Source organism: Anomaloglossus baeobatrachus, chromosome 1 (assembly GCF_048569485.1).
Source record: "Anomaloglossus baeobatrachus isolate aAnoBae1 chromosome 1, aAnoBae1.hap1, whole genome shotgun sequence".
Classification (NCBI taxonomy): domain Eukaryota; kingdom Metazoa; phylum Chordata; class Amphibia; order Anura; family Aromobatidae; genus Anomaloglossus; species Anomaloglossus baeobatrachus.
The window spans coordinates 968,917,800-968,940,348 of record NC_134353.1 but is presented as its reverse complement, the minus strand read 5'-3'; the positions used below and the strand labels follow the sequence as shown (position 1 = coordinate 968,940,348).

Sequence of the window (22,549 nt, the reverse complement as noted above, 5' to 3'; positions counted from 1 at the left end):
AAGACACGTTCATCAGGTTTTCCCGAGGAATGGTAATCGATCCTGAGAATGGCACCACGTATGACCCAGTCTGCACTCGAGAGCGAGGTTTTCCCTCCTGTTCCCAATTGTCGTTCAATAAGATCTTAATTCAGAAAAAGAATTTATCTTTTTGTAAAAAAGCCTCTAACTCTTGTGTAAATCCATCGCTGGTTCCCACTTGGACCAGTTCTTCAGTGAGACGACGTTTCCACAGATTTCTAGTTCTTATGGTGAGGTCTCGTCTGCTCTGGAGATTGAACCGTTGTGTCTCCCTGCGGAGCGTGGGTTTTACATGATGCAGCTTTGACCGTACTTTTTGTATGAGCCATTTATGTTTTTGTACAAGTCAATCTTATCACCACTTCCCAAGAGAAAATAAATGTAATTCGTTCAATCTTTCCTAATTACTAAGATCCTCAGCGCCTCTTATTAGTTTGTGGCTCCTTCTTGGCACCTTTTCTAGCTCTAGAGCGGCCTCCTTTCTGTGAAGTTGCTCCCAGAACTGAACTGCATGCTCCAGCTGAGTTTGCACTAATGCTCTGTATAGCGGTTGTATTACGTTCATGTCCCGCGGGTCTATACCTGTCATATTATATGACATCCTGCAAGATGATCAACCATATCCATGACCGCAGACAGGAGATGATGTGTCCGTGGTATGTTTTTCATTATGATTAGAGTCAACACCAGTGCATGGTCGAGTGAAGGGAATCACGTCATATTATGATGCACTATCCTACCCCACTTTATTTTTCTGGAAGTAAAAGGCTGCGTATATCAGCTCACACCTCGCCATTACCACACAGGTTGTTATTGGTTGGTTTTCATAGTCTCCACCGGCCATTCTTTGCACAAACAATTAGGAACCACTGGTGGTCAACTGAGGGACCATGTCTGTTTTTTTTCTGACATATATAAATTGACAAGCAGAATTCCAGCCCTCCTCATGTACAACAACAAATTATTTATTTTTTATCTAATTTAGAAATTAATGGCATCTACACATCTCAGAACAGTTGTGCCCAACCATGTCCACTATTGTGCCCGAGCCGTGTCCACCATTGTGCCCGAGCCATGTCCACCATTGTGCCCGAGCCATATTCACCATTGTGCCCGAGCCATGTCCACCATTGCGCCCGAGCCATGTCCACCATTGTGCCAGAGACGGTCCACCATTGTGACCGAGCAATGTCCACCATTGTGCCCGAGCCATATTCACCATTGTGCCCGAGCCATGTCCACCAATGCGCCCGAGCCATGTCCACCATTGTGCCAGAGCCGTGTCCACCATTGTGACCGAGCAATGTCCACCATTGTGCCCGAGCCATATTCACCATTGTGCCCGAGCCATGTCCACCATTGCGCCCGAGCCATGTCCACCATTGTGCCAGAGCTGTGTCCACCATTGTGACTGAGCAATGTCCACCATTGTGCCCGAGCCATGTCCACCATTGTGCCTGAGCTGTGTCCACCATTGTGACCGAGCAATGTCCACCATTGTGCCCGAGCCATATTCACCATTGTGCCTGAGCCATGTCCACCATTGTGCCCGAGCCATGTCAACCATTGTGCCCGATCCATGTCCACCATTGTGCTTGAGCCGTGTCCACCATTGTGACCGAGCAATGTCCACCATTGTGCCCGAGCCATATTCACCATTGTGCCCGAGCCATGTCCACCATTGTGCCTGAGCCGTGTCTACCATTGTGACCGAGCAATGTCCACCATTGTGCCCGAGCCATATTCACCATTGTGCCAGAGCCATGTCCACCATTGTGCCTGAGCCGTGTCTACCATTGTGACCGAGCAATGTCCACCATTGTGCCCGAGCCATATTCACCATTGTGCCCGAGCCATGTCCACCATTGTGCCAGAGCCGTGTCCACCATTGTGACCGAGCAATGTCCACCATTGTGCCCGAGCCATATTCATCATTGTGCCCAAGCCTTGTCCACCATTATGCCCGAGCCATGTCCACCATTGTGCCAGAGCCGTGTCCACCATTGTGACCGAGCAATGTCCACCATTGTGCCCGAGCCATGTCCACCATTGTGCCTGAGCCATGTCCACCATTGTGCCCGAGCCATGTCCACCATTGTGCTTGAGCCGTGTCCACCATTGTGACCGAGCAATGTCCACCATTGTGCCCGAGCCATATTCACCATTGTGCCCGAGCCATGTCCACCATTGTGCCTGAGCCGTGTCTACCATTGTGACCGAGCAATGTCCACCATTGTGTCCGAGCCATATTCACCATTGTGCCCGAGCCATGTCCACCATTGCGCCCGAGCCACGTCCACCATTGTGCCAGAGCCGTGTCCACCATTGTGACCGAGCAATGTCCACCATTGTGCCCGAGCCATATTCATCATTGTGCCCAAGCCATGTCCACCATTACGCCTGAGCCATGTCCACCATTACGCCCGAGCCATGTCCACCATTGTGCCAGAGCCGTGTCCACCATTGTGACCGAGCAATGTCCACCATTGTGCCCGAGCCATGTCCACCATTGTGCCTGAGCCGTGTCCACCATTGTGACCGAGCAATGTCCACCATTTTGCCCGAGCCATGTCCACCATTGTACCTGAGCCGTGTCTACCATTGTGACCAAGCAATGTCCACCATTGTGCCCGAGCCATGTCCACCATTGTGCCTGAGCCGTGTCCACCATTGTGCCCGAGCCATGTCCACCATTGTGACCGAGCAATGTCCACCATTGTGCCCGAGCCATGTCCACCATTGTGACCTAGCAATGTCCACCATTGTGCCCAAGCCGTGTCCACCATTGTGCCCGAGCCGTGTCCACCATTGTGACCTAGCAATGTTCACCATTGTGACCGAGCAGTGTCCACCATTCTACAGCGTCCCCACTTCCCTTCACATCAGTCTGTAAGTGTCGGGGAAGTTAGAAGACAGTCTCTGGAGTATTGTGAGAGTAGCAATGTCACCTTCTTGTATGAGTTTGGATTCTTGGTGCTTCACAGTTTGCGGTCTTTGCCGGATTTTAATTTTATCTATTTTGTATTGGTGAAAGATCTTGAATGCAGGCAGCCGGCTCACCCCCCCAAACGTTAAACTTTTCTTCTGCGGAGCCAAGCTGTTGTAATGGAGGCAGTATGAGCCTTTCCATTGTCTTGCTAAAATATACAAACAATTGAGGAGGTGCTCTGGCACAAAACGTCCATACAGACAGAAATTGTTAAAGATTAAAAGAACATCTTTAATTCCTAGTAGATAAAATACATGGTGAGGATAAAATTTCCTATGATTGACGCGTTTCAGACGCTGGGTCTTTAGTCATAATCATAAGGAGAAACCACACTAGTGCGATATAAATAGTCTTGTGAAAGCTAAAAAAAGAGGAAATGACATGGTCAAAACAATTAATTATGCAAAATAGAGGGCATTAAATATACAAAAGAGTGTATGACCTTGAACTCAATAAATATACTAAAGATCAGTCCGTTTGTTTAAACCTGCAGGTTGTCTAGTATTCATATGTAATATCATAAAGGCTTCTTGTTGGTGTAACATTTGAATGCGATTTTCACCCGTGTTATTGGTTATAATGTGTTTCAGGGCATGCACTTTAAGATTGCTCAGATCACCACAATGGGCATGTACAAAATGGGATGAAGCACCAGAAAGATTCATAGAAGTGGGGTCACGTATGTCATAAATATGTTCGGAAATACGGACACGCAAGGGGCGGCCAGTACAACCGACATACTGGAGCTGGCATTGGCCAGTACAACCGACATACTGGAGCTGGCATTGGCCAGTACAACCGACATACTGGAGCTGGCATTGGCCAGTACAACCGACATACTGGAGCTGGCATTGGCCAGTACAACCGACATACTGAAGCTGGCATTCCTGACAAGTGATGACATAAATGACAAAAGAATCATTACAATTCAAAAAAACATCATTCTTTAGAATTTTGCTAGTGGCAGAGGACAGAATGTGGACAGAGGCCTTCCCTGAAATAGAAAAGCAACTACTCTGTCCAGACAATGTCTAACACCTCTATATAACCCTCAGCATTGATGACTCCTCTGACATGTAAGTGGCACCTGTTATTGGCACTAATGCCCCCATATGTCAGAAATGCAGGAACTGTTTCATTATGACTATGGGATAAAAGGAACCGGGGCTATTAATCTGTCCCTCAAGCTAAGGGACCCTATTCTATCCCTAATCTTAGGGATACTCCTGATGGTGGAGAGGCCTGAGTCTCATTCCCGACTCTGCTCTTGACCAGTCCTGATCTGATTCCCCCTCTTCCCAGGAAGGGACGGGACAAGAGGGTGATCAAACCACAGATAAAAACAGACAAGGGAAAAAACAAAACTCTGTCAAACAGCGCGTACACACATACACAGGTTAAGACAATAAAAGATTCAGGAGGAAAATGAGCAGGAAGAAAGCTACAAAACAACAGGGGTGAACTCCAGTATTGCACCAAGCAATAAGCACAACTTTCACCAGACAGACTGGAACACCACACCTCACAGACCAACAAAGACAAACTATAGCTGACATGGGTGGAAAGATTCAACCAGCATGCATAAATAGGAGGGGAGCAGATGTGATAGGCTTCCCCACAACAAGTGATGAAAAAAAGCAAGCAGACCAGCAGAGATTAACTTTTGCTAGCCTGCCTATGAATCAGCCCACTACAGGCCAACACCCGAGTCTGCCTGTGTTGATACCAGACACCAGGGAAACAATCGGGCGGAGTGTCAGTATCTGCAATCTGAACAGAGTCCGATGCTGCCATGACAGTAGGCGAAGTTTGTGCAAAACTCCATGTGGAAAAACTTCCTAATAGCAAGTAGGATAGTCCCTGTCCTCTATAACAAGCTGTATGATTCCGGTCCTCTATAACAAACTAGATGTTTCAGGTCCTCAATAACAAGCTGGATGGTCACTCTGCTCAGTAGCAAGCTGGATGGTCACTCTCCTTGATAACAAGCTGGATGGTCCTTTTCCTCAGTAACAAGCTGGATGGTCACTCTCCTTGATAACAAGCTGGATGGTCCTTTTCCTCAGTAACAAGCTGGATGGTCACTCTCCTTGATAACAAGCTGGATGATCCTTCTCAATAACAGGCTGCATGGTCCCTGTACTCTTTGAACAAACTGAATGGTCACGGTCTTCTGGAGTCTGCAGGACATGGTTTCCATTTTGCCACAGTCCATTATAGTTTATCTCTGGACCAGAAAAGACAGCAGCTGTTCAGAGACCGTGATTTCTTCTTTAATCCCATGGAGTGAGTGAATCAATCCTTTAATGCAGTGCGGCATCAGGGACTAGAGATCATGAGCCTCTAATATGGACCATCGTGCACAAGGATTTCTACAAAATCTCTGAATCTTGTGATATTATTTGCAGCAGATGGGGGATGTTCAAGATGTTTGCAATCTTATTTTAAGGAACATTTTATGAAATTGGTCTATAATTTTAATACACAGTTGTTAAACCTGTCATAACCTTCTAATTGCGTTGATGCCATCAATTTTAAATAAGTTATTTTTTTTCAGATGGAATGGAAAAATGTCCAACATTCAACTTCTGGTCTGTTTTATGTGATTATAATGTTACGCTGGGGCAAGGCAACGCCCGGCGTGCTGCGCAACACGAAGGTAAGACTAAAGCAAATGTAAAGGAAGGCTCAGGAAATAGGGAGAGGAGTCACCAGCTCACACACACCTGCGGCTGATCCCTGCGCTGCCTAATGTCCTGAGCCGGGTCCTTTCCCCGAAGCGCCGTCATGTGCCTAGGCTATTGCTGACCCTCAACTTACCCTGACTAGGATGTAGGCTAGCAAGACACTAGTCCCACTACTAAGATAAAACAACATTGGAAAGATAAGACAAACACGTTTTTCAGCAGGAAACTTCACAGCTGCAACTGAAGCAACACCTCAGCTTCTCTAGAGACAGGCACCTTCAAAGTGGTCGGTATAGAAGATCTATCACCGGCATGGAGTAAAGCTAGGAGTGGGTATGTATAACAGAAGGGTGTGATGCAAGATACTACAACTGTTATTAAGGCTGTGAGTAACCTCAGCCAGAATGGATAGAGTCTTTAACCCTATCATCATCAATGAAAGTAAATCTACTGCAATACAAGTTGTAGCCTGCGAACACAACACACTCGTCACATATAATACGGCTATAAGAGATTTCCAAATTATTGCATTCTTGTTTTCTTTACATTTTACACAGTGGCTAAACTTTTTTCATTTTGGGTTGTACTTAAAGGTGCAAATTTGTATTCTCTTATCTAATAGTAATAATAGTGATATTAACCCCTTAACAACCCATGACGTACTGGGTACTTAATGGATCGTGTCACTATCATCATCAAGGCGATCCGCACAGATATCAGCTGATTTCAACAGCTGACGTGTGCCTGCAAGTTACGAGTGGAATCGCTTTCCACCTGCAACTTTTAACCCTTACATCGCGCTGCCAAAATCTGGCAGCAAGATGTATATGCGCGCTGCCATTACTTTTACTTACCGCCGCCCCCACCGGAAATCACGTGCTTGATTACGTGACTTCTGGTGGTTGTCATGGTAGCACAGGGTCATGTGATGATGCCTGAAGCATAATGCCAGCAATGAGAGTAAAGCAGCATATATGCTGTTTACAGCTCTGTAGCTAAGATCTACAGATATGGCCTAGCGATCGGATTGTTGATCCATATAGCCCCCTAGGGGGACTAGTAAAATAAAAAGTAAACAAAGTTTTTAAAAATATAAAAAAAACCTAAAAGTTCAAATCACACCCCTTTCGCCCCATTGAAAATTAAAGGGTTAAAAAAATAAAAAATATACACATATTTGACATCGCCGTGTTCAGAAATGCCCGATCTATCAAAATATAAAATCAATTAATCTGAGTGGTAAACGGTGTAGAGGCAAAAAATTTCCAAACGCCAAAATTACATTTTTTGGTCGCCGCAAGTTTCGCGCAAAATGCAATAACAGCCGATCAAAACATAGCATCTGCACAAAACTGGTACCGTTAGAAACGTCAGCTCGAGACGCAAAAAATAAGCTGTCACTGAGCCATAGATCCCGAAAAAGGAGAATGCTACGGGTTTCGGAAAATGGCGCAAAACATGCACCACTTTTTTTGGACAAGGTTGTGAATTTTTCTTAACCCCTTAGATACAAGTAAACCTATACATGTTTGGTGTCTACAAACTTGCACTGACCTCAGGCCTCACACCGACACATCAGTTTTACCATATAGTGAACACAGTGAATAAAATATCTCAAAAACTATTGTGCAATCACACTTTTTTGCAGTTTTTCTACACTTGGAATATTTTTGCTGTTTTCCAGTACAAAATATGGTAAAACGTATGGTTTCATTTAAAAGTAAAACTCGTCCCGCAAAAATCAAGCTTTCATATGGCAAGATTGACGGAAAAATAAAAAAAGTTACGGCTCTCGGAAGAAGGGGAGCAAATAAACCCAGAAAAACGGAAAACGCCTGGGGGCTGAAGGGCTTAAACAGACACTTTTCATCCATGTTCACCAATAAACTATCTGTACCAGGGAACCATAAATCAAAGTTCACCACCTGATAAAACTAAAATAACACAACTAGAAGTACGGCTGTGCAATCTGCTTCTTGAACGTCTATGCTTGGTTTTCATCTCTTTCCCTTTAGGACCCTGCAGAGTTTCTCAGCCTTTCATCAACACTTCCCTTGGTGTCTTTATATACCTTCACTTCCTATTCTTGGTGCTGGTGATAGCTTTTATACCCTTAACAAGTCTTACGTGCAAGCGATCGGCTTGTATACATCTGGAGATACTTTGATATGGTTGCAGTTCCTCTCCCTGAGTCATCTGGAGATGTTTGTTCCCTTTCCGCTGTTCATTATCCCTGTGTCTTCTTTAGAGCTTAGTGCTGTTGACTAAATGCTCATCTTATTAGCTCCCTACCTAGGGGCTACTTCAGGGTCAGCCAAGGTAAGGTATCTGGCTCACTGCATAGGTGCAGAAGCTATCTAGGGTGGTGAGGGAAGTCAGGGCCCAGCGGTAGGTTTGGTTTGGGGTCACCATCTCCCCCCTTCCCTTTCACTTGGTTATTCCCAGTACCTAGCTTGACACCCACTTGTGATATTTCTAAAGTGGACCCTGCTTGTAAATACAGCCTGTCTGCCTAGTGCTTTCCCTGGCAGATTATTACTTTTGGTTTATCTTTCACTCTGCACCTTCGCCTGGATTCTTAAGGAGGTAAGTGTAACCCTTGAGGTCCACATGGTTATCTTAGGGGTGCTTCACACACAGCGAGATCGCTACTGAGATCGCTGCTGAGTCACGTTTTTTGTGACCTCATTAGCGATCTCGCTGTGTGTGACACTGAGCAGCGATCTGGCCCCTGCTGTGAGATCGCTGCTGATTACACACAGCCCTGGTTCGTTTTTTTATTGTTGCTCTCCCGCTGATAAGCACACATCGCTGTGTGTGACAGCGAGAGAGCAACAATCCTGAATGTGCAGGGAGCAGGAGCTGGCGTCTGACAGCCTGCGGTAAGCTGTAACCAAGGTAAACATCGGGAAACCAAGGTGGTTACCCGATATTTACCTTCATTACCAGCCTCCGCAGCTCTCACGCTGCCAGTGCCGGCTCCTGCTCCCTGCACACGCTAAGCTAAGTGGTGTGCGCTGGTAACTAAGGTAAACATCAGGTAACCATACCCGATGTTTACCTTAGTTACCAGTGTCCGCAGCTTCCAGACGCCGGCTCCGTGCAAGCGCAGCGTCGCTTGCACGTCGCTGCTGGCTGGGGGCTGGTCACTGGTCGCTGGTGAGATCTGCCTGTTTGACAGCTCACCAGCGACCATGTAGCGATGCTGCAGCGATCCTGACCAGGTCAGATCGCTGGTGGGATCGCTGCTGCGTCGCTAAAGTGTGACGGTACCCTTATTCATCCAGTTAGGGTTGTTTCAGTTGGGCCTAGAGGCCTTTTGAGACTGCAGCTAGGACCTGTAGTCTGTACAAGAACTGGGCAGGTCAGGTGCAGTAGTTTTAAGTTAGACCTTATTTTACATTTTCTCCATGTGTGCACGGCAGTGCGCATAACACAGGGCTTTTTTATTTCCTCCTCAGGGATTCTACTAATTTGTTTTCCCTGGTTTACAATATCAGTTGACCTGATATTTATGTTCTTGTTTCCACATGTTATTTTTTATCTGTGATTCCTCAGTATTACATTGTCATTACTTTTACACCTATGTTATGTATGGATATAGCACACAAAGGAGAGGACCATAATTTCTCTAAAGTGCACGTGCAGCAAAGGAGTTCAAGGGTCTTTTCCCACATAAGCACGGATCCCCCAGGTCAGGAACGCAGGATCACCACCAACGCGCGTTTCACGAAGGTACTGTTGCTTTCTCAAGGAGGAAGATCTTAAATTATGGTCCTCTCCTTTGTGTGATATATCCATACCCTCCCTGTGCCCACATTGTGGGTGTGGATGTGATAATTTCTCCTTATTGTCACTTTACTTCCACTTATTGCAGACTGTGGAGGGATAATTCATATCCACTATTCCTATTGGGAATTCACTTTCCCACTAGACATCATGTATCCCCCTTACCTTTGACTCAGGGGCGACATGGTGTTATGGGATTGGGCCTATATGTCTTCCTAGGTGCACATAGGTAAAGATAGTTGATTTCGGGGAGATCAACATCCAACACCGCGGAGACACCATCACATGTTTCTCAATGCAGTGACACTAGGCATTGCTCCCTCTAGACAGTTTCCTACTCCACAATGATGAGGGGCAAATACCCCGAAACAGCTGTCTGTGGATGGATACCATGTTTTGGTATAGGCGGTTTCCTTGACTGGAGGACTGCCCTTCCCGTGGTTTTTCCTTCCCGGTGAAAGACCTGGCTAGTTTCCTGCCAGCGTTGAGAAACATGTGATGGTGTCTCCGCGGCATTCTTGTTTTTCCTAGGTGCACATGCACGTTAGGTATCTACAGTCCCTTTTACGAGTGCTATTTAAAACTACACCCCCCCTCTATGTCTACAATATAACATTCCGATATGAGATATTATTTATCCATTAAATCATTCGTATCATTATTGAACGTGGAGAGGTTGGTTGTATTATTATGATTTATTATTTGGGGACTATTTCCCACTGCATGTCATGTACCCCCCTTGTCTCTTGTGGTGGTTTTGAATTGTCTGACTTTACATGTACTTGTGATTTTCTAATAAAGTTTTCTATATTTTTGCACATATACTCTTGTTTCTCTTGCCTTTTGATGTAATTTTGAGTAGTGCAAACACTACTTGTTCAACCTTATTTGAATTGAACCTGTGTTCACCCTAAATGGCTCATATACTGAGAAGTTCTATTACATTTTAATGGGTCTAAATACAAATGTATATTTATTGACATTTTGTGCATCCTGTCTTTCCCTTGCTTTGGTTCATCTTGTTATATTAGTGTAGTGGGATGAATAACCCCTGGCCTTGAGCCATTGCCCTTTTGTTCTATCTATTTTAAGGGCATACATATTCAAAGTTAAAAAAAATGTTAATTTTTTTAAACTTGTATATATTTTAATATATAAATCCTACATTTTATAAAACAATGTTTCATGGGACTTATAAAAAAATATATATCAAGATTAAAAGGAAATGGAACACGTTACAAAAACCTGCTAACAAAGGGGGTGCATTAATCTAGGACGTAGCAGTGTACGGTCACTGTGAACCATGGCTGGGAGACATTGTGGTTATACCGCCTTTTGATGTAGTGCAGACTATAAGAGCCTTGTCGGGAGGGGGAGCGTGTTTGTGTGGTGGGGGGTAGTAATAGTAGCATGATGTACCCAGAAAAGCAACAAAGGGGAAGCAGCCAACTTTACTTGGTCACCAGGTTTTATATGTCCATTTCTGGAAAAACCTTCCCAACCGCGATGTCCACATACGAATGCGTAAAGGCAGAAATAAACTTAAATTGACTTGGCAACAATTAATTGAAAACATTTCATAAGAGTTTTTCGTTGATTTTAATGACTTATGTTTTTTATAATGTTTGATGTTCACGTAGTGATGATGACAACATACAATACAAAGCCTCCATCGCATTTCACAATTGCTGATTCTCAGCGCTGGATATGAAAGTCTTAATACAGTAATAAGAAACAAGGTTCATGGTGACAATCTTCAATGCTTTGAAAGCAAATAAGATTTTCTGTTCTTCTCTGTATTCACAATACTTTTTCTCTACGAATCTCAATCATAGATGATTTCCCAAGAAGCTGCAAAAACCCTAGTACATGCCCTTATTATCTCCCGCCTGGATTATTGCAACCTCCTGCTCTGTGGCCTCCCTTCTAACAGTCTCGCACCTCTACAATCTATTCTAAACTATGCTGCCCGACTAATCCACCTGTCCCCCCGCTACTTCCCGACCTCTCCTCTCTGCCAATCCCTTCACTGGCTTTCCATTGCCCAATGACTCTAGTTCAAAACACTAACCATGACCTACAAAGCCATCCACAACCTGTCTCCTCCCTACATCTCTGACCTAGTCTCCCGGTAGTTACCTGCACGTAACCTTCGATCCTCACAACATCTCCTCCTCTACTCCCCTCTCATCTCCTCTTCCCACAATTGTGTACAAGATTTCTCCCGTGCCTCCCCCATAATCTGGAATGCTCTGCCACAACACATCAGACTCTCGCCTACCTTGACAAGGTTCAAAAGGAACCTGAAGACATTGCCAATGTATGTAAAGCGCTGTGGAATTAATAGCGCTATATAAATGAATAAATAAATATATATATATGTATGTATGTATAAGACCCACCTCTTCTGACAAGCCTACATCCTGCCGTAACCCTCAGTCTGATACAGCGCCGCACAATTAGCTCTACACTACCTACTGTATCCTCACATATCCCTTGTAGACTGTGAGCCCTCGCGGAAAGGGACCTCTATCCTCCTGTACCAGTCTGTGCCTTGTATTGTTTTTGAATATTGTAATTGTCCCTATTATGTATACCCTTTTCACATGTAAAGCGCCAGAGAATTGATGGCGCTATAATAATAAATAATAATAAGCAAATAGATTTAGATTTTTTGCAAGATCCAGATAAATACTTTCCAAAAGACATTATTAAGAGCATTTAGTGGAATTGTCGACTGGGTATATCTGATACTCTAACATTGTTTGGCAGGGGGAGGGGGGTTCACTTAGAGAATCTTGCATACTTGAAACAAGAACATGGTTTATTTTCAATGATAATTATTTAATGCGTTTCAAACTTTGATTTCTTTTTAAAATAGCTTTCACATACAAAACATCAAAATGGCGTCACTCCCTTGTGACTTCCCTTATGATTTACAAGATCTGCTTTCTGAGTAAAACATTTCCCACATTGTGAACATAAAAACGGTTTCTGTTCTGTGTGAATTCTTTGATGTTTAACAAGATCTGATTTATAGGTAAAGCACTTTGCACATTCTGAACAGGAATACGGCTTCTCTCCTGTGTGACTTCTCTCATGTGTAAGAAGATTTGATTTATTCACAAAGCATTTCCCACATAGTGAACATGGAAAAGGTTTCTCTCCTGTGTGACTTCGATGATGATCCTTAAGTTTGGTTTTTGTCATAAAACATTTCCCACATTCAGAACATGAATATGGTTTCTCCCCTGTGTGACTTTTCTGATGTTTAACAAGACTGGATTTATCTGTAAATTTTTTTTTGCATTCTGAACAGGAGTATGGTTTTTCTCCTGTGTGAATTCTCTGATGTTTTGCAAGATCTGATTGATGTGTAAAACATTTTCCACATTCTGAACATGAAAATGGCTTTTCTCCTGTGTGAATTCTCTGATGTTTAACAAGATCCGATTTACCTGTAAAGCACTTTCCACATTCTGAACACATATAGAGTTTATCTCCTGTGTGAATTCTCTGATGTTTAACACAATCTGATTGATAGATAAAACATTTCCCACATTCAGAACATGAATATGATTTCTCGGCTGTGTGACTTCGCTCATGCCTAACAAGACTTGCTTTACATGTGAAGCACTTCTTACATAGTGAACATGAAAATGGCTTCTCTCCTGTGTGAATTCTTTCATGTATAACGAGACCTGATTTATCTGTAAATGACTTCCCACAAAGAACACATGAAAATGGTTTTTCCCCAGTGTGACTTCTTTCATGTCTAACAAGACTTGATTTATCTATAAATGACTTCTCACATAGCACACATGAAAACGGCTTCTCTCCATTGTGACTTTGTTCATGTCTAACAAAATCTATTTTCCAAGCAAAGCGTTTTTCACATTTTGAGCAAGAATACGGCTTCTCTCCTGTGTGAATTCTTTGATGTTTAAGAAAATGTGATTTATCTGTAAAATCTTTCCCACATTCTGAACATGTATATGGTTTCTCCCCAGTGTGAATTCTCTGATGCTTAACAAGACTTGATTTATCTATAAAAGACTTCCCACAAAGTAAACATGAGTATGGCTTCTCTCCTGTGTGACTTCGCTGATGTCTAACAAAATTTACTTTCCAAATAAAGCATTTCCCACATTCAGAACATGAAAAAGTCTTCTCTCCGGTGTGTGTTTGTTGATGTTTAACAAGATGTGATTTATCTGCAAAACATTTCCCACATTCTGAACATGAATAAGGTTTCTCTCCTGTGTGACTTCTCCGATGTTTAACAAGACCTGATTGGTTCATAAATGACTTTCCACATAACGAGCATGAAAACGGCTTCTCTCCTGTGTGAATTCTTTTATGTACAACAAGACCAGATTTACCTCTAAATCCTTTGCCACATTCTGAACAGGAGTACGGCTTCTCCCCTGTGTGAATTTGTGTGTGTACAAAAAGACTTGAGCTTCTTGTAAAGCATTTTCCACATTCACCACATTGAAACCTTTTTTCCCCTTTCTGATCTGTACTTGTGGTAGCAATCTGAAACTGGTCAGAATAAACCTCATGATTAGGGGGTCTATATGTTAAATCTGGACTGTGAAGTTCTGAATTTATTTGATGGGTGGTTGTCTTTTCTTCTAAAGACTGCAGCTTGAGATCTTCATCGTCTACTTTAGAATTTAATAATAACATGAAGTTTTCCTCAAAATTCCTAACGTGATTTTCTGTTAAAATTAAAAAGGGATAGTGTAAGTTTTTCAGTATCCATAACATTCCTATTAGGCTGATTATTACAGTTACAGATACTTGACCTAAAGTGGAAGTAGATCCTACAGTAAGGAGAGGTATACAATATTCCTATAGAATCCAATCACTGTTTTGGCTATTTAAAAAAAAAAAACAAAAACAGAAAAAACAAAAAAAAAACACAAACATTTTAAAAAAACTAAAAAAAAAAACAAACAGTGGTGTTATGTATATTAAATCACTATTTGGTACTTTACAATGTATCAGTGCCAAAAAAATTAGAGGAAAAAAAAGAAAATTGAAAGCACAACCTTCTCCAACACTGACATAATGATAGAATTGTTGTACAGTATCACCTATGGAATGAAAGGATTGTACGTTCAAGCCTCATACAGCTTTCAATAAAGAAAGAAAAAAAAAACTAAAAAAAACAAACAAACCATAAAATCCCAATAAAAATGTTTATTGTGAAGGGGGAAAAAATGTCCCCCAAAAAAGACACATCCATAATGACCCATACTATAAAACTATAGCATTACATATTTATTCATCATGCCTAAAAAATAAAATAAAAATTGATAAAAAAAGTTGATTGTATTCCAAAATGCTGGACTACAAATCGTTTGCAAATGGCCACATACCCATCAATCTGGGTAGGGTTATCAACTAATGCTTTTCTAAGATCATTGCTGATTTCTTTCCCCCTTGGTATTGTATTATCAGGTACCTAAATACTTAAAACCAGCAAACTGCGAAAACTTCTGCTTTTATAGAGGGGATCACATTTGCTGATGGACAATCGTACGCGTTTGATTGGCAGCACATGAATGCTATTTACCCTTCTAATTCCTAAGGAAGTAGTAAGGGTGTATTACACAGTTTCAGCATTTCTGCCCAGTCGCTGGTAGATAATGACACCTTGTAATGAATCATGTATTGTTCAACTGAAGACGTATTTACCTAATTTTAAGACCTTCTTTAATTATTATATCGTGATATGCAAAACCACAGAATTCAAAGACCGTGTAATTAGTTTTTCTGATGACTGCTATGTCCATCACAAATACACACCTGCGGTAACATTCACTGGAATTTCCTCCTTCCCATCAGTCATATACGACTGACTTTGCGTCATCCCCTCTTCTTCATCCTCCACTTTAAGATTAGAGAGATAATTTCCCTAATGGAAAAAAAACACCAAAATCTATGACATCTATGACTGTCAGATCAGAAAGGTCCCCATTCCCCTATATTATCCGGTCCAGGGCTCAGCGCCATCTACCTGATGAGTCTCCGGGACATTGTGCTTCTCCTCTGGACAGTCCTGGGGACACAGAGGACGGGGACATCTCTCTGGGGGATTTCTTTCCATGAGTTCATCTGTAGGAAACACACAGTGATGGAATAGATTGTGTCGTGATGATGAGATGATGAGAGTAGTAGTAGGTGACCACAGAACAGACATGACAGTCTCCCCTCCTCACCCTGCGGATCATCCCATAAATCCATCGTCTCCTCTGCTTCATCTATAACCTCAACCTTTATATCCATCAGATCTTCAGCCTAAAAAGACAAGAAAATGTAAATCGAGCTCCGGTCCAATTACTTTATGGTCAGATGTTGTGGAGACGTCAGCGCCATCTACCTGATCTGTCTCCGGGACATTGTGCTTCTCCTCTGGACAGTCCTGGGGACACAGAGGACGGGGACATCTCTCTGGGGGATTTCTCCTCCTAGGTCCATCTGTGGAGACACAAACATACAGTGACGGACTACACGACCTCTGTATATCTATATACCAGACATCTGCTCTCCCATCCCTCTGATGAAGACTGCAGCCCCAGTGTCTCCTATGTGATGTATTCACAGCAGTTTCAATGTCTCCTATATGATGTACGCTGGAGATGAAAATTACAGAACATTATCTGATAACTTGATTTTTTCAGAAATAATGTGATCTACATTGATGACCATGCTCCGGTTTTGTGTAAGGGGTGCACCGTGCCACTAGAACAGGGTTTTACAAAATATCAAATGTTTATCAACATAAACCCTTTATTTTGCCAAAAACATGATGATGATGATGATGATGATGATGATAATAATTAGAGAGCAGCAATGACTGTAGAGAGAGATGATCAGTAAATGTTCTGCAGGTAACAACAGTCACAATCAGTAGGACGTGCACCGGCCGTCGCTGTGAATTACTCCAGCACATCTGCAGCCACAGGACAGCACTAGTCTCAAACTGCTCAGGGGGGATTTTGGCCCACTCTTCTTCCAGTCTTTTTCACAGTTCTTTGACTGTTGTGGGTCTCTCTGGCCATAACAAGGATGTTCCAGAGGTTTTCTATTGGTTTTAGGTCAGGACTCTGGACTGTGGCCATTTCACTGTTTCCAGGGGCTGCTTTCCCCATTTTACTGTGTGACAAGGGGCATTGTCCTGCATGAGAATTGCTGCTGATTGAGTGATGGACACAAGTAAGGAGCCACGTGTTGTGAAGAAGTTTCTGATCTACACTAGTATTCACTCTGCCATGTATCTGTATGAGAGGTCCAACTCCTGCTGCAGAAAACATTCCCCAAACCATGACCCTTCCTCCACCACCTGTCACTGACTTTTTAACACACTTTGGGTTCAGTCTTTCCCCAGTTTGTCGACGAACATAATGTTTCCCATCAGACCCAAATAAATTAAATTTGCTTTCATCTCTAAAATGACCTGTGGACACTTCTCCTCTGTCCACACAACATGTTCCTCACCAAAGGAGTCTAGCCTGGTGATTGTTTCTAAAGAGAGGTTTAGTCACTGCAGAGTGGGCTTTCAGTCCAAATGCTCTTACACGTTGTGACACTGTATGACGAGACAGATCCTTACTCTGTTCAGTGCTGAACTGGCCGCAATTCCAGCTGCAGTGTGGAAACGATTACCAATGGAGAGTCTCAGCATTGTCCTGTCCTCTCTTGCATTTGTCTTTCAGGGCTGACCAGCCTTCTTGGGGGACTTGAAAGTTTGTGATGTTGTAAAGATCACAGACTTTGAATGACCAACTTTTTTTGCTATGGCTGATAGGGTCACCTCTTTGGCGTTCATCTGGAGAACCTGCTGCCGGAGGGTTTCAGTCACTTTGGAACGGCAAAGTCAGTGCAGACTGGAAAGTCAAGCGCCAGTTACATAGGGTTTGTCAGATAATTAAGGGAATTAGCACCAGGTGAAGATTAACACCAATAAATTGCAGGGATCTTAAAGTGTCCTCTGATTGTGATCCGTGTTCTCTGATTGTGATCCGTGTTCTCTAAAGGGTGCTTTACACACTGTGACATCACTAGCAATTGCTAGTGATGTCACGAGCGTTAGCACCCGCCCCCGTCGTTCGTGCGATATATGGTGATTGCTGCCGTAGCGAACATTATCGCTACGGCAGCGTCACACGCACATACCTGTTCTGCGACGTCGCTGTGCCCGCCGAACAATCCCTCCTTCAAGGGGGAGGTGCGTTCGTCGTCACAACGACGTCACAAAACGGCCGTCCAATAGCAGAGGAGGGGCGGAGATGAGCGGCCGGAACATGCCGCCCACCTCCTTCCTTCTACATTGCCGGTGGAGGTAGGTAAGGAGATGTTCCTCGTTCCTGCGGTGTCACACATAGCGATGTGTGCTGCCGCAGGAACGAGGAACAACATCGCTACTCACCAGACGATTTTTGGTAAATGAATGACCTCTCATATACCAACGATTTTTGCCTTTTTTGCGATCATTTAAGGTCGCTCCTGCCTGTCACACGCTGCAATGTCACTAACGGCGCCGGATGTGCGTCACAAACACCGTGACCCCGACGATATATCGTTAGCGATGTTGCAGCGTGTAAAGCGCCCTTAAGGCTCTGTGCCCACGTGTGTGCGCTCTGCACCGCAGCGTAAAGTCACTGCATGTGCGCTTCAGAGCGCAGCTGAAAAGCTCCTTTCTGAAACTTTGGTGACTGCAGAATTCGTGCACTCTGCATGCTGCCTCTCCCTATAGACAGAATGGAGACAGCATGCAGAGCGCACAAAAGAAGTGACATGTCGCTTTTAAGAACGCAGCGATTTGGCAGCATGTAAATCGCTGCGTTCTAAAACGCAACATGGGCATGGATTATGCACAATCTTCATAGATTATGCTGGGGACGCAGGACGCATACAGTTACGCTGCAGTGCAATACGCAGCGTAACTGCATGCAAATACGCTACGTGGGCACAGCCTAATTGTGATCCGTGTCTTTTACATTTCTCTCATTTACATTTTTCTTATTTGCTTTACAATAAATTCAATTTATGAAATAAGAGGAAAATCCTGCAGTTTCCTCATTTTAGAATATAATCACATAGGACGACACAAGGACCGCAACATTTAAGAAATTGTGTGTTGTTCTTTAATTTTCATCTCCACAGTATATACAGTGTTGCCTGTGTGAGGTATATACAGCAGTGTCAATGTATACTATGTGATGTATATACACAAGAATTAGATGTCTCCTATGTGATGTATGTATAGCAGGCTCAGTATGTCCTATTGATGAATAGATAGCTGTCTCGGTGTATACAATGTGATGCATATACAGCAGTCTCAGTGCATACTATGTGATGTTTATATACAGCAGTCTTACTGTATACAATATGATGTATATACAGCAGTCTCAACGTATACTATGTGATGTATATACAGCAGTCTCAGCGCATACTATGTGATGTATATACAGCAGTCTGTTTCTCCTATGTGATGTATATACAGCAGTCTCTGTCTCCTACGTAATGTATATACAGCAGTCTCTGTTTTTCATAGGTAATGTGTATATAGTAATTAGTTCAATTATTCCAATTTTTTGATTTTTTATTTTGTATAAATCAAGATTACATACCACCAACGTGCAGATATATCCATAAGTACTAGACCAGTGGTCGCATATATAAAATACACAGACAATATGTACAATAACCATATACAGTTGTCAAAAAAAGTGAAGGTTCACAGAAAATGGGGATAGAGTCAGAGCCCAACTTATCCTTGGGACCATACAAACTAGTTCAGGCAGCGCCACATAGTATGGAAGTAAGGAAGATTTCAATCCTTATAAGTCCAAGGAAGTATATGGGGGAACTCTCCAGCAATTTCCTTTGTATTAATAGAGGTGAGCCTTCAATTTCATAGATTGGATAATCTCCACCTCAAACAGGTTATCTCCACCTCAACGCGTTTCCCCATACAGCACAAACGTATGGTTCATCAGGAGGCTACAAGATAAACACACTAAATCAGCAACCAAGACTTACAATAAGACAGACAGTTTTAAAACATAAACACCACATGTGGTATGGAGCATTTGATAGAGTATAATAAAGTACTTGCCCAACGAGATATAGTTGTTAGATATGCAGGTTCATGGCGCCATCAGCAGGGATCCATAGTAGACAGACAATGCTGAAGATGTAACACTACCATAGTCCAGGGCGAGGCGTCATGAAGCTGCATATCCGGATGGATTTAAATAGCCAGGAGCAGCTGGGTGTAATTAATTAATTATGCAAAAATAAACCACTAAGCAGGTGCAGATTGCCTAATGTAGTGCGGGCGTAGTGAATAGACATAGTCTGATACAGGGCCGTCCCACGTCGCCATTAGCATGATAGGGAAACTTGTCCCAAGTTTCCTAGGTAACAAGCAAACCCATACGAAGGCTCAGCGGTGCCACAGCAAGCCGGTCAGTGCGCACGCCCGGGATCTCCCGGGCAACGCACATAAACATCCGGCAGCCCTGGCAGCACGCACATATCGCGTACGTCCAGAGGGAGGCCCAGCGGCGCCACACGCAACCGGTCAGTGCGCATGCCCGGGATCTCCCCGGCGACGCGCATAAACAACTACCGGCCGTGTGACGCCACAACGCCTCCCATCGCGCATGCACAGACAAATGTCCGGCAGAGCGCATAGACAGAGCCGGCGGCGCCTAGATACATAACGCACAGGTCCGGGACCCCTAGGTAACGCGCATATAGATCTTGGTGATGCGATAACACCACCCCAACACTAGTACCACATGCGTGGGACCCCTCATGTCAGAGCACCATCTTTAGATAAAGATAAAAATACCCTTCTGGACAAATTCTTGCCATTAATCATTGCAAAAATAGAAAATATGAATTAATCCTGTCAGCCAATCGCTGTAATAATACTAAAATCAGACCCTTTAATATATTTATTTCTGGTAGTGGTAATTATTCACCACACATGAATACATGTGTTTACAGACAGGTGCAGTGACAGTTGGAGTCCCCGCTCACAACACTCGGCACAGATATTGAATAGATAGAATTCATAACACATAATTCATAACACATCAGTGTACATAACTTTACATATCACCTATTTCCAATAGAAAATTAAACCCTACCCCCGGCTAAGACCATAATTATATATATATATCCAGGCATATCCTAACCCCACACGCATCACCATAAAGGAGAAGGGAGGGGGGGGGGCGTCTGGAATTATTACATATCTCAGAGCAAGCAATGTACATATATAATAACCATCAATATGATTTTTTCTCAAACTGAGAAAATCTTCCAAAGTAGGGCATAAGGACTATCAAACAATTTAGGATTCCATACACACTAAGTAGGGAGGAAGCAAGAAAAGGAAAGTTGTTCATTAAGCCCTCTCGGAGCCAATGAACCCATTTTGAAAATCCATGCCAATTCTCTTTGCAATACAATCCTATCGAAATTTCTGGAATTTGTCCAGAAGGGTATTTTTATCTTTATCTAAAGATGGTGCTCTGACATGAGGGGTCCCACGCATGTGGTACTAGTGTTGGGGTGGTGTTATCGCATCACCAAGATCTATATGCGCGTTACCTAGGGGTCCCGGACCTGTGCGTTATGTATCTAGGCGCCGCCGGCTCTGTCTATGCGCTCTGCCGGACATTTGTCTGTGCATGCGCGATGGGAGGCGTTGTGGCGTCACACGGCCGGTAGTTGTTTATGCGCGTCGCCGGGGAGATCCCGGGCATGCGCACTGACCGGTTGCGTGTGGCGCCGCTGGGCCTCCCTCTGGACGTACGCGATATGTGCGTGCTGCCAGGGCTGCCGGATGTTTATGTGCGTTGCCCGGGAGATCCCGGGCGTGCGCACTGACCGGCTTGCTGTGGCACCGCTGAGCCTCCGTATGGGTTTGCTTGTTACCTAGGAAACTTGGGACAAGTTTCCCTATCATGCTAATGGCGACGTGGGACGGCCCTGTATCAGACTATGTCTATTCACTACGCCCGCACCACACTAGGCAATCTGCACCTGCTTAGTGGTTTATTTTTGCATAATTAATTGATTACACCCAGCTGCTCCTGGCTATTTAAATCCATCCGGATATGCAGCTTCATGACGCCTCGCCCTGGACTATGGTAGTGTTACATCTTCAGCATTGTCTGTCTACTATGGATCCCTGCTGATGGCGCCATGAACCTGCATATCTAACAACTATATCTCGTTGGGCAAGTACTTTATTATACTCTATCAAATGCTCCATACCACATGTGGTGTTTATGTTTTAAAAATGTCTGTCTTATTGTAAGTCTTGGTTGCTGATTTAGTGTGTTTATCTTGTAGCCTCCTGATGAACCATACGTTTGTGCTGTATGGGGAAACGCGTTGAGGTGGAGATAACCTGTTTGAGGTGGAGATTATCCAATCTATGAAATTGAAGGCTCACCTCTATTAATACAAAGGAAATTGCTGGAGAGTTCCCCCATATACTTCCTTGGACTTATAAGGATTGAAATCTTCCTTACTTCCATACTATGTGGCGCTGCCTGAACTAGTTTGTATGGTCCCAAGGATAAGTTGGGCTCTGACTCTATCCCCATTTTCTGTGAACCTTCACTTTTTTTGACAACTGTATATGGTTATTGTACATATTGTCTGTGTATTTTATATATGCGACCACTGGTCTAGTACTTATGGATATATCTGCACGTTGGTGGTATGTAATCTTGATTTATACAAAATAAAAAATCAAAAAATTGGAATAATTGAACTAATTACTATTTAATAATATTCCTGGGACGGTTTGTCCAATTAGTGTACTGGTAATGTGTATATAGCAGTCTCAGTGTATCCTCTAGAATATCCTATGTGATGTATATACAGCAGTCTCACTGTATACTATGTGATGTATGCTGCATTCCTCTCACTGCTAAGTTCTGTAAATGTAATGTGAGCAGTGATACATTTCCCACTGTGTGGAGACAAGCAGTGTAATATACAACTGTGTTCGAAACAAATT

The 22,549-nt window shown here is 43.4% G+C and overlaps 1 protein-coding gene across 1 annotated transcript in view; it reads right to left on the bottom strand.

Annotated features, from left to right (window-relative positions):
* Positions 1–11,084: 11,084 nt before the first annotated feature.
* The window catches only part of LOC142257930 (uncharacterized), a 33,448-nt gene continuing 21,983 nt past the window's right edge, over positions 11,085–22,549 (bottom strand). The window contains exons 5-9 of the mRNA XM_075330225.1: positions 15,878–15,975; positions 15,717–15,795; positions 15,515–15,612; positions 15,304–15,412; positions 11,085–14,210 (exon numbers count right to left, since the gene is read on the bottom strand). Of these exons, the coding sequence (XP_075186340.1) occupies positions 12,385–14,210; positions 15,304–15,412; positions 15,515–15,612; positions 15,717–15,795; positions 15,878–15,975 (2,210 nt within the window). The 3' untranslated portion in view covers positions 11,085–12,384. The remainder of the gene's footprint in view (positions 14,211–15,303; positions 15,413–15,514; positions 15,613–15,716; positions 15,796–15,877; positions 15,976–22,549) is intronic.